This window comes from Cyrtonyx montezumae, unplaced genomic scaffold (genome assembly GCF_038088225.1).
Source record: "Cyrtonyx montezumae isolate F1298 unplaced genomic scaffold, pur_monq_1.0 scaffold_25, whole genome shotgun sequence".
NCBI classification, from domain to species: Eukaryota; Metazoa; Chordata; class Aves; order Galliformes; family Odontophoridae; genus Cyrtonyx; species Cyrtonyx montezumae.
Window position 1 is genome coordinate 16,114,492 of NW_027071992.1, and position 14,859 is coordinate 16,129,350.

Below are 14,859 nucleotides of genomic sequence, written 5' to 3' on the forward strand. Positions count from 1 at the left end.
AAGTACTTTTAGTCTCCCAATTACTAGAGTTTAGGCAAATCCTTTCCTCATATCAGTTAGCTTTGCTCTTTAGCATGAGTTGTCTTTGAACAGCAAGGTCTCAGTGCTCAACTCTGTTTCTCGAGTCTGCAAACACCCCATTTGCAAATGTCTGTGTATCTTCCTAGTGTGAAATAAGGTCCTTACATAACAGGATCTAGTCTGCTCTCCCTGTGGCTGTATAATCTTTGGCTGGAAGGAGGCTGATGTCTAGATGACCACCCCAAAGGCTCCTTTCATCTTATCAGACCTATCTTGAAGCCAGCTTTTGGAAGAGGCACTGGATCTAATCTGATGTCGCTGCATGTCAGCCCTCAAGGTGTACATTTGGCCTTCCTTTCTCCTATGCTCCTCTTGCTATCTTGCCTGCAGATGCCTTGCAACTGCAAAAGCAGAGGGCCAAGCTTGGAGCACAGACTTCAAAAGGGACTTCTAGTTGCTGTGCTCACCCATGGACAGGACAGACTCAGCTGCTTCTGGTTTGGATCTCCATCTCCTTTCTGCTAAGAAGGCAGCTGCTCTGCTCAGCTGTGCACTGGCTGACACATTGGTCTGAGATGCTGAGCAGAAACCTTCTCTCTCCATGCAGTTTGTCCTCAGGATGGCCTGCAAGCTGTACAGCCATGCACAGGAAGCTTGAAAAGTGCAGCACTGTGCATGTGACTCAACAGCAAAATGAAGATGCTTTTGAAGGAAGGAGACACCCAGCTGAGCACCAGATGGAATGATAGAAGGAAAACAAGCAATAATTGCAATGGCTGCCAAGTGCTGCCTTGGCCTAGGACAGGTCCCAGTAGTTCATGCTTATCTGTCTCAGTACAGTGCTGATACCAGCAAGGACCAAAGCTTGCTTTTAGATGCACACTCAAAAAACACTGTGCCCCTGAGCTGGCACTGCAGCCAAATACTACTGCAGAGACTCTACTGGACCATCAGAGCACAGAAATGAGATATGGGGCCCTTGCTGCTTTTGGCACATGTTAGATGTTTGCTCTAGCCTCAGGCAAGTCACATCCGCTCTAGACATCCATTACTTTCTGCAACACTGTGAAGAAATGTGCCATCCCTTGACACTATCATCTTGCATGGATATTACCAAGTGTACAGTGGGTACTATTGTTAGAATAGCTCTGCAAACAAGATGCAAAAAGCATGCTGTAGAAGTATTACGCATCATTTCAAAATTCTACAAAGAACAGCAAGACAACTCTTCTTTCCTTCAGTTTACCAGCTTCTGACTGTATTCACGTATCAGAATGCTGCAGAGTGGAGCTTAGTAGAGAGATTAAGCAGCTTTAGGGGCAGATGTTTAGCAAGGATATGTTTCCCAGTTATTTGGCTGCTGCCTTTGCACAGCTGGCTGCTCAGTGTGCATGCTGATACAGAGAATGTGTAGTACCTTCGGTGGCCCAACAGCACCATCCCCTGCTAGCAGAGTTAAGGGATTTTGAAGTGCTGGTGGTTTTACGGCTCAGTTAGTGAGCTCTAATTGAATGGAAAAGATCATTGAAATGCTCATTTGTCATAGTCCCAGGGCAGTTTCATGCTTTTATTTTTAGCATTTGTGTAATGATAGGAGATGCTTTTGTCTGGTCTCTCGTTTCATTTTTCCATTCTTCCTTCAAGCGCACATGGGGTGTGGCCACTCCTACCTATACCAAAACAGGCTTTGTCACCTGGCTGCTGCTGGGCTCAGCAAGCACAGGCTGCACGTGCCACCTTGAATGTACCCTGGCTTTGGCCTCTGGCATCTTTCCAAGCAGTCTCTTCACAGCTTCTCTCTCTCTCTGCTGTTCATGTCTCTAAAGAAATATTTTCGTAATCGGTCAGTGTCCTCTAGGAGGACACAGCATCCTTATCACTTCCCGTCAAGGCTTTCTTGTGCAAGAGATCACTCCAGACCTTGAACTGAACTTCATCAGACAAACCTGTCCATTGCAGAGCCATGCAACTCTGAAGCAGAAGGGCCATCAGCTTATCACTGAAGAGTCAGCTGTGACCTGGGATTGCATACAGAAGGTCAATGCCACACTAACCCAGGTGCAGGCTTCTCACAGGGGCTGCCATCCGAGATTTCAGACCCTATGTAGTGCAGCTAAACTGTTGCCTTGCTTTCCAAAAACTATATCCTTTCATGTGACCCCAGACACTGGTGGCAATCCCAGGTTCACAGCAGCTAGATGCTGTCTGGATGAGCACTCCTCTGCTTGCTGGGAAGGCAAGGGCCAGTGCTAATTGAGGTTACGTGGAGCAGAGCATGCAGAATGCCATGGCACAGAGCAGAGCACCCACACACCAGCAGGACAAACTGCATTTGCTTCTGGAAGGAGCAAATCTTACTGATTGTGCCCGGTCTGTGAAAGAGCCATTTCCATAGCAACAAATGGTGAGAGGGGTGGTGGAATTATATCAGGGAGTGGAAGGTACAATTGAAGCCTCGTTAAAATGTTACTTTCAGATGTGTCACTGGAAAAGAAGGGCCACCAAAAGGCCATGCTGAGATAAGTCCTGTTACTTGCTGAGGTGTTTGCCCTCCCCTAGCTGCCCTTTTACCTGCCCCAGGCGAGGTCTCCTGAAAGCTGTGATGTGATGCAGACCCATGGAAAGGTGGAAGACTTGGGCCAGTTCTCCTCACAACAGCCCAGCAGGAGATGCAGCAAGTTTGATGGTGGGAGAGCCAGTGAGACAGCTGGGATTTCTCTTTGTCCTCCTGAGAGGCCCAGAGGAAGGCTGTGGGGATGAGGGTCACTCAAGTGATTTTAAAACCTTGGTGTGAGCCACCATCACCCTGCTAGGGTCTGGGACTCAAGATGCCTGCATGAGCCTGACGCCCATGGGAGGCACAGCTGGGACATTTGTCAGTGGTTCCCTTGTCTGCTATGAAGCAAATGCTGGTGAGGGTGCAGTTCTGCAGGGAGAATGGCTCTAGCAGAGGACAGAGTTTTTGCAGGGGAGAAAATACAGGAAGATATTCCCCTTTGTCCCCTTAAATACATTCATAACCATTTAAAATCCTTCCATGGGGACTATTGAACCTTCAGTTTAATAAAGAAGGGAATGAACCACTACCCTTTCTGAAGGGTTCTGAAAGCAGATGCCACTTGCATGCAGAGCTGCTCTGTGGCTAACGTGCAACTTCCAGACCTCACTGCATCCTGGAACTGAGTCCCATTGTGTGCTGTGTGGGGCTGTGATGGGAGAGCCAGAACTGACCATCAGTCACACCAACAGCTACAGCTTCCCAAACGATGGAAGGGTTAGACAAGGAAGCAAGAGAAGCAGCAGCAGTGATAGAAGTATAGATAGTTGTCACAGGTAAACTTCAATATCTATGTCCAATGGTTAGTTCTAGATTTGCAAGCCTTGTTATATTGCATACGTCCTCCTTTCACTCTTTTCTCAAAGCAGCCATCATCTTTCCCCCATCCCCACCTTTAACTGGTGTGGAGCAACACAGGCAGTTGCACCAAATTGATTCTCAGCCCCATCCTGCATTCTCCCTCTCCTACCCAAACCCGAAGCAGTCCAGACAGCTGTTGGCTATCACAAGTCTTAAGTTTTAGTAACTCCACCTGAGTTTCTTTCTTCGTGTACTATAGCTTCCTCCACAAGCACCCCAGCAGGGCAGTACAAGAGGCTCTGACCATGTCCCAGGAAGCTTCTTTGCCCCCTGGCAGCACCCTGCAGACATGCACCTTACTGGGAACGTATGGGTCGATGCTGGTGAGAGCCAGCACTGCTGACCTCATGCGTCACAGCTGATGGGGATCCACCAGGGGAAGCTGGCAGGGAGTGGCTACTGTCCCTTTTCTTTTAAATTTGGAGGGAGAGGGGGATATTTTTGGCATTTAGATTATTGTCCACCTTCTAGTGGCCAAGTTCTGGGCTGCATTAATAATTGGGGGTTGATGGGCTGTCTGGACAGGTATGGAGCTTCACACCAACTTCAACAGCAAATGCCATGGCTGTGCCCATGGCTGGGCTTCTCCTGGGCTGGCAAAGAGCAGGCTGTGCATCCAGCAGGCTCCAGATGACCTGGCAGGCAGGGAGGCAGCCCTCTTCTGTGTTCAGATCAAGTCCATTTCATGTCCTCAGCTTGAAAGAAACTAAACCCAAGGAAACGCTTCCAAGGTCTCCTTCCACCACTCAGTGCCTGGTGCCCAGCGGAGGCATTTGTGGGTCACTGAAAATGGGATCCTTCTGGGATATATTTAATGGAAATGCCTTTCAGGAGAGACCACCCAACTCTTTCCTTAATCTCAGAACAGGGGATGAATTTCCAGCTGTCCTTGCATATAGTGAAACATAGCTGAAACAGCCAAATGCAAAGTAGAGTTAAATGTAGGGTTTGACCTGAATAACCTTTTAATTAGGAAGATAAATTTGTTGTAGCTTGACCTTAGTCCATGTTAGGAACCTGCTAATCATGTGACATGCGGAGTGTATTAATGCTGCACTTAACTTGGCCATTGGTTTTATTATCTGGTTTGGGGAGTTTTTCACTCCCGAAGCATCAGTCTGCATCCAGTATGTTCTTTTTTTCCTTTTTTCTTTCTTGTTCAGGACATGTAGCACATGTTGTACTTCTGTTCTCGTCCGTGTAGGGTATTGCCTTAAACAGATCGGTTGTGTTGTGGTTTGTTTGGGGTTTTCTTTTTTTTTTTTTTTCTACCATCAGTTTTATGCATTAATTTATTTAAAAATGTGTTGGTTTTGGTTTTGTTTTTTGAAAAAAAAAAAAAAAACAACCATGAAACGTATAATATTTTTTTTTTAACATTTCCATGGCAGTATTTATCATTGTTACTGGTTGTGTGTAGTGTAACAATTAATGATATTAAAAAGCATACATACAAAAAACAGCCTGCCAGCCTTTGTCATTGGAGCGAAGTGGGCTCTGGGGTGTGAGGGTTCGAGCAGTGCTGGGATGGTGCCCCAGCTCTCACTGATGCTGAAATTGGGGGTGGACAAACACAAAAGCCAGTGCCACAGGGGGTGGGAGCCCAGTGCCATGCCTCGTGGTGGCTGGAGCTGTGTGGTGCTGCTCTGGATTTTTCAGGGGAATACAGGAGAGAGGGCCTAGAATCACAGAATCACAGAACTGTAGGGGTTGGAAGGGATATCTGGAGATCATCTAGTTCAACTCCCCTGCAAAGCAGGCTCCCAAAAATGCCTACAAGCCATGGTCCTGCACCTCCCAAAGTACAACAGTCTTGACTCGGACTTGAAAGTTTCCTGCCCTTGTTACTCTGTGAGAGGGGAGGAAGGCTGGGATCAGGGGAATGCAGCAGTGCCCACGGTGGGAGGGATAGAGGGACGATAGGAGGGATGCGGGGTTGCAGGCAGCAGTCACTGAGCATTACTTCAGGACTTGGTATCTTTTGGAACACGCCGCAACACAGACAGAATGTGACCAAATCCCCATTCCCACACTGTGACATCACCAGTGGCGTAAACATCACCAGGAGACCCCAGAGCACCGGGTCCCCGTTCCCTTTCCACACAGGTTCCCTCACAAGCTGGGTGGCTCCAGCCCTGTGCAGTGTCCTTGAGCCACCCCAAGATCCATCTGTGGCGGCAGCACCATGTTCCGCGCTGACAAAAGGTACAGGACACCTGTCAGCACTTACACCGACGATTACCGGCTACCATGCTCCCTGAAAAAGACCAAGTACACAAGGACTCCACCGCAGATATGTAAAGAAAACAAATTTGTGACCAAGGTAATAGCATAGCCTCAGGGTTTCTACCCTGACCTGGCTGAGGATGCTCAGGGCTGGGCATGGGGAGTTCATGGGGCGCCTCACTCTCCACATCAGGGGAGGTTCATGTTCCCTGGTCAGCAATGTGTCTGTGCTTCTGGCTTCTTGTCTCCTGGGCTTGGTGCAATTCTGTGGGTCCAGTGCACTTATGGAGCTGATAAGCATAAGCTCTCACACAGAATTCCTGTCTGTCAGCAGGTTTCAGAGTGCATCTGCTGGGGAGGGGAAAATGAGGCAGGGCAGCTGGGTGACATGGTAGTGATGGGAGCAGATGGGAGGCACTGGAAGCTGCCCCTGCTCACAGCCCTGGGGCTTGCCCAGCCCTGAGTATGGCAGAACCTCTCCCCCAGCCTTGCTTCTGGAGAGGGACAGACCCCTGAGACACAGCCTCGCCGTGAGGAGGCCCTGTGGTCCACAGTCATACAGATCTCCCCACATAGTTTAGTCAGCAGGCATGCTGTGATGTGAAGCACACCACAAAATGGGTTATCTCTTGCAGCCTCATTAACGTGTGTTATAATTAGAGAGCCAGCAGAGGGCAAGAAGAAGAATGTCACAGCTATCTCTTGCAGCCCAGGCACCTTGGCAGACTCCACCCTATTGGCGTCTTGCCAGCTGTAGGGCTTTATCCCATAGCTCCTTTCCCTATCTCTGCTGGCCCCATACATAGTGACCCTGTTGTCCCCACACCATCCTCTGCTTTGTAAAGTACCTGGATGTCTCCAGACACCACAATGCAAGGGAGAAGAGGTGGCAGTACCCAGCCACTCTCTGTCCCCAGTGCACATCCTCTACACGGATGTTCACCCGCCTGGTGGGTTTTGGTCTCCAGAGTCTGCCTGATAATTGATAACTGGCTTCACCACATTCCCCAGTGCCTTCAAAGGCAGATGCTGCTGCATCAGCTGGGTATCTCACCTCACTCTTCACTGTTCCTAGGGATTAACGATGTCCCAGGAGCAAAGTACATCGCAGGAAGTTCAGCCTGAGAAACAGAGCCTTGAGAAACTGACTAAGGCTGTGATGCAGGAGTATTTGTACCAAAATGCCATCGATCCCTCTGCTTACTGGCCTGAGAAGTATTGGGTGACCAAGTTTGAAGGTACTGCAAGTTCCTATCTGTCCACCTGTGTCACACAAGGTATATCACTAAGGGCCACAAGGCCGGGAGCTGCCATTGTCAGGTGCAAATCTGTCTACCCCTCCTTTTACATCCTGTGTTTCCCCACTGGTGGAAAAGGGATCCTCACTTGCCATTTGTGTTTGTGGCTTTGCTGTAACCACCTGTCACCATCCCTACGTTGAGGTCTGTTGGGCTCACCCCACTGGTAGCCCCTCAATACCTACTGGTGGTCAGTGATGCCTGAAGGGCACATCCCTCCTGGCCCCAGGGCTGGGTTGGGATGAGTTGGGTTGAGCTGGAATGGACATGCCCTCCTTCATTCTCAGGGCCATCATTCATCCTGCCTTTGTTGGCTCTTGACCAGTGGTCAAGGCCCACACTTGTTAAGGTACTTGTGGCCCTTATCAAGGACCCCAGCATCAGCCCCTCTGCAGTGCCGCTGAACCCATGGTGTTGTGTCTGTGAGACACAGAGAGCAGTAGAGATGTTCCAGCTGCATCACACATGCCCAACCCCACCAGCAGCCACCTGCCCCACAGGCCAGTCTTGCATGTCCACTTCTAATTCCAGAGAAATACAGCCCAGTTTTTGTCAATGAGGACAAATACATTACCTGGAGAGCAGGTCCCTACAACAGCGCAGCCTGGAACAAGTACAGCACCTACCTCCCCCCTGTCTCCCAAGGTATGCCTTGGTCCTTTTCATCCTGCCAAACTGGAGCTACTCAGGTGCCATCAACCTTGGGTCCTGCAGTGAAACAGTGGCAATGCTGCAAAAGCTGCAGTAACTCCTTGCAGAAGAGAATGGAGACCTTTCTACAAAGCATGCCTGTGCAATACCCACTGAAACCCATCTACCTCAACAAATCTGGTAACTGCCCTCATCCAGAGTGCCAGCTGTGCCACACCAGTGGCCACCTGGTTGATCAGATGCCTGCTGCTCCTTCTTACTACCCTCTCTGTCCCTCTGCTTGCAGAGAGGGAGGTTGATGATGTGCTGCGCGGGCTGTCACGGCTCTCATCACGATCCCTGCCGCCTGTGTACACTATGTTGGAGGGGAAACCCTTCCAGGGCTATTACAGCCCATGCTCTGGTCGCTACTACTGCCTGCAAGGGATGGATTACAATGTGGATGGGAACCCTGCCATCAGAAGACATCTCCATGCACTAGCAGAACCTACTGTAAGGTTGAGCTGGGCTGGGATGAGCTGGGAATGGATAAATGGGTGTTTTGGGTCTGAGTGGGGTGGGTTGGGTTCAGATGAGCTGGGTTGGTTTGAGATGGGTTGAGTTGAGTTGGGCTGGGTCAGGTTAGGATGAGGTCGGTTGGTTGGAATGAGTTGGGTTGAGAGGGTTAGGATAACCATGCCCTCCATTCTCAGGACCACTGTTCACTCTGTCTCTGTTGTATCTTGCAGGAGTATCCCATGTTGCAGTTACAGCCCTGCAGTGATGGTCTGTGCACCTACACCCCTGGCCATCAAACCCATATGTGAGCCCTAGGTATGAACGGATTATGTGTGGGACTGCTCCAGTCACAAGCAGGGTGCCCTGGTGTAAAGCTATTATTTTACCTAACACCAGCGAGATGCCAGGCCCCTTTTTGTTAGTGTTTGATGCAGAATTGCTCAGAGGATTGTTCTAGGTGTGATGGTGCAGACAGCAGACCCTGAGGGGCAGTGCCTTTGTGATGCTCATGCGGGCACTGACACAGGTACTGTTCCTTCACCTTAAAGATGAAGTGGCCGCAACAAGGCAGAGCAGGCACAATCGTGGTGCTGAGCTGGAGCATGTGTTATTGCTATCTGTGAAGAAGAAGCCACTAAATTTCACCCCTCAAGGGCAGGTGTTGCAGCGCTTGGTCTGCACAGCACCCAAAATCTTGGTGGTGCCCCTGAACCTGTCTGATCATGGCTTAGCACCTCCAGGATTTTGGTGCCACTTTAGTGCTGCCTTAAGTACCTCTTGTGCTTTCTGCAACCGCCTGCTTTTCTCATGCAAGGAGCTCTTCCCCATCGTGCTGCCTTTCATCCACCCCATGTCCTGCAGCACTTTAATCCCTGCGTGTTTACCTTGGGGACTTTTCCACTGCAGAGGCAGCTTCTTCTCTCGAACAGCTTCTGGGGAGCATCCAGGGGAGAGAGGAGGTTGTCATGCAGCTTAGTTGGCACCATGCTAATGCAGCAACTCCCCACGATCCCTTGATTCTGCTCTTCTTCCTCCACTGAGCTTCATCCTGTCTCCTCTCCCAGGTGGGACTCCAGCCACTTCAAGAAGCTGGGGTGAGTGCAGAGAGTGCACCCCAAGTTCACCTCAGAGATGTACTACACACCGGCGCACTAGTGGAAAGCAAAGATGAGCTCTCAATAAAACCATTTTGGGCAACCACCCCTGGCAGCTCTGTTCTTACAGACCAGGGAATTCCTGGCAAAGAGGAGACCAGTAAATGCTGTGACCTTGGGCTACAACCTTCTATATGAGCACCTCATCCCTGGAGGTGCTCAGGGCCGGGTCTGATGGGGCCCTGGGCAGCCTGAGCTGGTGGGGGGCTGCCAGCTCACAGCAGGGGTTGGGTGGGTGGGTCCAACCCACGGCTTTCCGTGATTCTGTGGTTCTATGATAGTCTGGGAGCCGTTAGTGCAAGCTGCAGATCAAAGCACGCAAGAAACACTTTTAGGGCACAGTAACGCCTCCAGAAATAGAAAAGCCATCCATCCCTTCGCTCCGGGCACGCTTTCTCTTGCCGAGTTATCCAAGCTGAGATATCAGGGCTGAGATCCCCCAGTGCGGGGCTTAACAAGGGGGGGGGAGGGGCTGCGAGCGACGTCTGAAGGAGCGTCGTTCGGGAAGGTGTGTAATGAGCGAAGAGGGGCAGCACCGCGACCCCGACCCGCAACCACAGCACCGCGGGCACCGCCGGCACAGAGCTCGGGGCGGGGCGGGGCGGGGCGGGGGGCCGGGCCGGGCTGTCCGGTTCCGCCCAGCCCCGGAACCGCGGTGGGGCAGGCCGTGCCGCTGCCGGGAGCCGTGCCGCGGCCCGGGGCTGCGAGTAAGTGTGCGGGCGGCTGGGATGAGCCCGGGGCGGGGAGGGGGGGGCAGGGGCTGAGCCGTGTTCGGATGCGGTGTCCTCGGTGGGTTCGGGGACAGCCCCTCCTTGCTGCCCTCCCTCTCTCCGTCCCCCGATGGGTGCCCTGCGGTGAAGCCCGCAGCCTTCCCTCTGCTTCTCCGCTCCCTCCGGGGCAGTAGGGTGGGCGTTCGCGTCGCGTGTCAGCAGCAGGGCTGCCCGCTGAGACCCGAAGGCTGGAAAATTGCAGACGCTGTGCCAGGGGTTCCCGTTTCCTCCCCGTATCGCATGGTAGCGGTTGGGCGTTGGGGTGGGCTCGGGTTTCGGTTCCAGCCGTGCTGACATTTGGTCGCCTTCCCCTGCGCGGAGCCGTGGGCTCATGGGGTGGGAGGGGGGTCCGTTATGGACCTTGTGTGCGGGAAGGGTGTGTTTATCGAGCTGCACAGCGAGGGGTAAAAGAAACGAAATGCGGACCCGGTGCAGCAGGAGCCGGGCCGTGGGTCACGCGCGTTGCATCCGTCGCTCGCGTTCCCTTTTGAGGCTGAGCGCTGAGCGTATGCTCTCGCGGAACCGGGGCGGTTTGTAACGGCATCGCTTTTTGCATCTGTACCTCCGAGGTGTTGGGGACAGGTTTGTTGGGCTCTTCTTTCCCTTGGCTGAGAGGCCAAGGGTTCAGCATCCTGGGGAAATTTGGGCTGTGAGAGTGGGCGTGGTTTGGGTGTGAGCTGGCTCGTTAAAACTTCATCTTACTAATTAGCATGCCGCGAAGAAGAAAGAGAGAGGATATTGTGAAAGGAGAATTGTCAGGTGTATTAAATAGTAAGATTTCTGCTGCCAGGCTTGACTCGCTGTGGGTTTTTTTTTTGTTCGTATTGCAGACCTGATCTAACACCCATGAAGTGTTAAATTGAGTTTGGAGCATCAGTTGGTGCAGGTGGCTTTAAGGAACGTTACTGTTTTGGTGCAAGTGTTTAAGGCTCAGCAGTGGGAACAGTGCAGCCCAGTTCTGCATCCGCACGATGTCCTGGCAGCGTTTCTGCCCTTGGCTGGTGAGCACTGTACACACACTTTGGGACTTGTCCTTAGGGTGCAGAGGAGTTGGTTGTTTCTTTCTGCTTGAGGCAGCATTGTTATAGTGCTGAATCATGGCTGTGTTTAGACTTCAGGAGGAAAGCAATAATGTTCTGTTTAAAAAAAAAAAAAAAAGGTGTTGGATTTGTTTGTTGTTTTTTTTTTTTTTTGTTCTGTTTTGGTGGGCCCAAATCCTGCTCTAACAGCTGCCTCTGCCAGCAGTGCCCTCCATGCTCACCCCATGCCACCACAGTGCCTGTGGCTGCCACCTGCATGCTGCCATCATGGTGCTGGAGAGAACACAGCAGAGAAAATGATAAGCCAGTGATGCCCCTGCCCGCAGCCATATGCTGCTTGCAGCCTGCCTGGAGCACAGCCTGCTCTGCCCTGAAACTGGTGGGTGCCATGAGGAGGACTGGGCTGCTGGGGACACAGGGCTGTGACAGAGCAGGGCATCCCGAGGAGACAGAGGACTGGCAGGTGCCTGCAATGTGCCGTGTCCCCTCTGGGATGAGCTGTCCATACCCCACATCCTGGTGATGGCTGCGTGGCTGTGGATTGACATGGAGGTGGCATCCCAAAAGCAGGGCGGTAGCTAGCAAAGGGATGCCCTGCACGTCCCTCACACCAGGCGTTTTTGTGTCCCCTGGAAAGGATGCTCCAGATGTTCCTGTGACTCTGCTTGGTGACCAGTGCCCCCCCAGTATGGCTTATAGATGGCTTGTACCCTATGGGAACAAACTGAGAGTGAGGTGACTCAGGGTTGCTGTGAGGAGTGTGGTGTTCATGGAGCAGTCATCCCCACACCATGGGTCTCCCTGCCTCCTATCTCCCATCAGATGGGGCAGCGGTTTCACCCAATTTGACTCAAAAGTGCTGGAGAAATTGAGCATGCAGAAGGGTTTGCTCATCCCAGGCCCTCTCAGATTTGCAGCTCACAGACTACAAAGTCCCTTTAGCAAGGCAAGGGCTCCATGCACTCAGAGGTGTCTTTTCCCCTGTAAACACTGTGCAGAGGTCATTTTCTTTTTTTGCAGCCCTAATTTGCTGCTCTTTTAGGGACTGGAAATGCCTGGTGGTGAAGCCTGCTTGAGCCCTGCCAGGTGTTTGTGGAGGTGATGGCACCTTGCACCCCTGGGCATAGATTCTTGGCATTTGGGCCTGGGAAATCAGTACAGGGTATGGGCACAGACTTGGCACTAGCACAGTTTGGAGCTGGTAATTTGGGGCAATAGGGACTGGTTTGGTGACAGAGACCTTTTTTAAACAAGTGACCTCATTATAGAGGTGCCGGGGTTAATGGTGCTGTGGGTCTCGCAGCCCACATTTAGCAGCTGTATCAGTAAAAATAGAACTGGTCAAAAAGGGGATTTTTATTTTTATTCCACAAAGTGTGTCCTGCTTGGATGCTGTGCTTTCATCTCAGATCAAGGCACAGTGACTGGCTGTTTCCATGGAATGGGAAAGAAAATGCTTTGCTTTAGTTCAGCTGGGAGGCTTCATCGCAGCAAGCTGCAACCACGCTGCTTGTCTTTGCTGTCCTCCCTGCCTGTTTTCTTTTTTTAGAGGAGCTGGAGGTCACAGCAATGTCATCTTGGAGCAAAATAACAAGGTTGCATTCCAGAATGTGTTGAAAGAGGCTTTGCATGTGCAGGCAGCTCTTTGCATGTGAGGTGGCAGGCTTTATCTTGGGGGAGCTTGGAAGACTTTGCTCTGGGACTAATCATGGGTAGAGAGCTGCACACTGCATTAACAAAACCCAGGAGGTGCTAGGCCAGGCATAGTCTAAGGTCCTATGTAGCTCAGTTCTGCTGGCCCAAGGCTGCAAACTCATTTCTCAGCTACCTTGGCTCTGCAAATTTGCTCCAACCATGATCATTTGATGCCAGAAATGATGGGTGCTGAGTTGCAGCTGTTTTTTGGGGTCTGAGCATCTTTGCATGGTGCCACGCAGCATTCTGGGGTGCTGCCTATGTCCGAGGTGTACAGATTACCAACCTCTGCAGTGAGGTGGTGCTGCCTGCATGGAGGGCTGCCTGAGCCGAGCTGCAGAGGTTGGCTTAGTCATTGTGTTGGCTTTGCCACCATCCTGCAAGCAGGGTGGCATTTTGGCTCCCTGAGTCAGCTGGTGATGCTGTGCAATTTCCAGTTGTCTCTGCGCTGCCATCCATCACATCCCCATTTCAGTGCACCAGACCCACAGACAGAATACACCCATGGACTGCATTGCATCTACTGGCTTGGACATCAGGGCTGTGAACCACTACAAGGCAGATTGGATCTAAAACCTTTCCTACAAACTGCACTGCTCTGCTCCTGAGTGGCAGCAGCAGTGCTGGTTCCTCCGTGTATGTCACGAATTCCAACCCATGGAGGGGGAAAAAGAAACTGCCTAAAAATAGAGCAGATTCAGAGTGCTCATAAATAATAAACCAACCTCCTAAGAGGGCGATGACAATCCAGAGAGTCCCTGGAGCAGGGAGCTGCTTTGTTGCTCTGAGTTTTAAGTGGAGATGAGGAAGGTGGGTGGCAGGATCCACCTTTTATGGAGTGTAAAACCCCAAAGAAGATCTAGGACATAAAAAAAACAACAAAAAAAAGCCATTTATTTCCTCTCACACAGGAAAGACGAGAGCTTCCAGAAATCCGTCTCCCCAAATAATTTACCAGCTCTGCTCCAGGGTTGGGTGCATTTTCTTTCCTCCCCCATCAAGCTTCCCAGTCCCAAGATAGCACCCATACACTGGCATTCCAAAACTCCCCAGTGCAGAGAGGGAGGGAACTTGTTTGGGATATGCCCACCCATTTGTAGGTCCAGAAGCACACACAGCTACTTGCACCGGCCCCATGTGTTGTTTGGTGGTAGTGGTAACCTCTTGCCTGCTGTGGATGCCCAAGCTGGTGGAGATGGGCATCAGGTTGGGCATTGCAGTATCCTCACGACATTGCTCGGCTCTATTGTTTGTGTCTAATCCTAACACCTGTCACGCTCCAATATAAAGGAGGGCAACGAGGTTCTTAGATTATGTATATACCCAGCGTGAGATTAAGATACAACGGTTCAAATGTTGGTCTGACCAGTTTACCACTATAAACCAGGGAGATGGGGAAGGTGGACACTGTTAGAGTGATGGGGAAGGGAAGGCGAGCGATAGGAAAGATAGGAAAGAAGCAAGGGCTTGTACAACGTGGGGAAAGTCACCAGCCAGGATCCCAGGGGCGGTCCGGTTGCAAGCGGCTCCGACGGTCCGAGGCAGAAGAGCAGGGGTGGCAGAAGCGGGGAGAACAGCAGCAGCGACGGGCAGCCCTGAGCAGCAAGCAGCTGTCCTGGAGAAGCAGCACCGGGTCAGCACAGGAGAAGGGGTGCGGGGTCAGCACAGGAGAAGCGGCGAGGGGTCAACCCCAGGAGGGGCAGCAGTGAACAGTGATCAGCTCGTGAGGTCTCTCCAAAGAGAAGGCCTCTCCGGGAAGCAGCAGGCAGTGATGAGCTCGGGAGGTCTCTACTAAGAGAAAGCTTCTCCAAGAGAAAGCCACTCCAGAGAAAACCCTCCAACTTCGTGGCTGCAGGACCCCTCAATTTATCTCCCAGATTTCTCCAGTCTACATGAGGAACCCCTCGAACCCCTCCTGCTTGGGCATCGGACAGGTATCACCTGAGATGGTTATCTTCCCCTGGAGGTGAGTTCCACAAAAGAGTGTTCAATGGCCACTGAGCTGCAGCTTAGGCTGCCCCAGGACATGCCCATCAGCTTGTCTCATAGACAAGGGATTTCACAACCCTTGCCCAGGACTAGCTTGGA

The 14,859-nt window shown here is 51.6% G+C and overlaps 1 protein-coding gene across 1 annotated transcript; it reads left to right on the forward strand.

The window, feature by feature from the left end:
- The first annotated feature begins 5,624 nt into the window (after positions 1 to 5,624).
- On the forward strand, positions 5,625 to 9,267 carry SPMIP6 (sperm microtubule inner protein 6). Its single transcript, XM_065740142.1, is given in 7 exon segments — positions 5,625 to 5,762; positions 6,741 to 6,903; positions 7,495 to 7,598; positions 7,722 to 7,794; positions 7,901 to 8,111; positions 8,343 to 8,400; positions 9,109 to 9,267. Coding segments are annotated over 7 exon segments (906 nt in total).
- Positions 9,268 to 14,859: the final 5,592 nt, after the last annotated feature.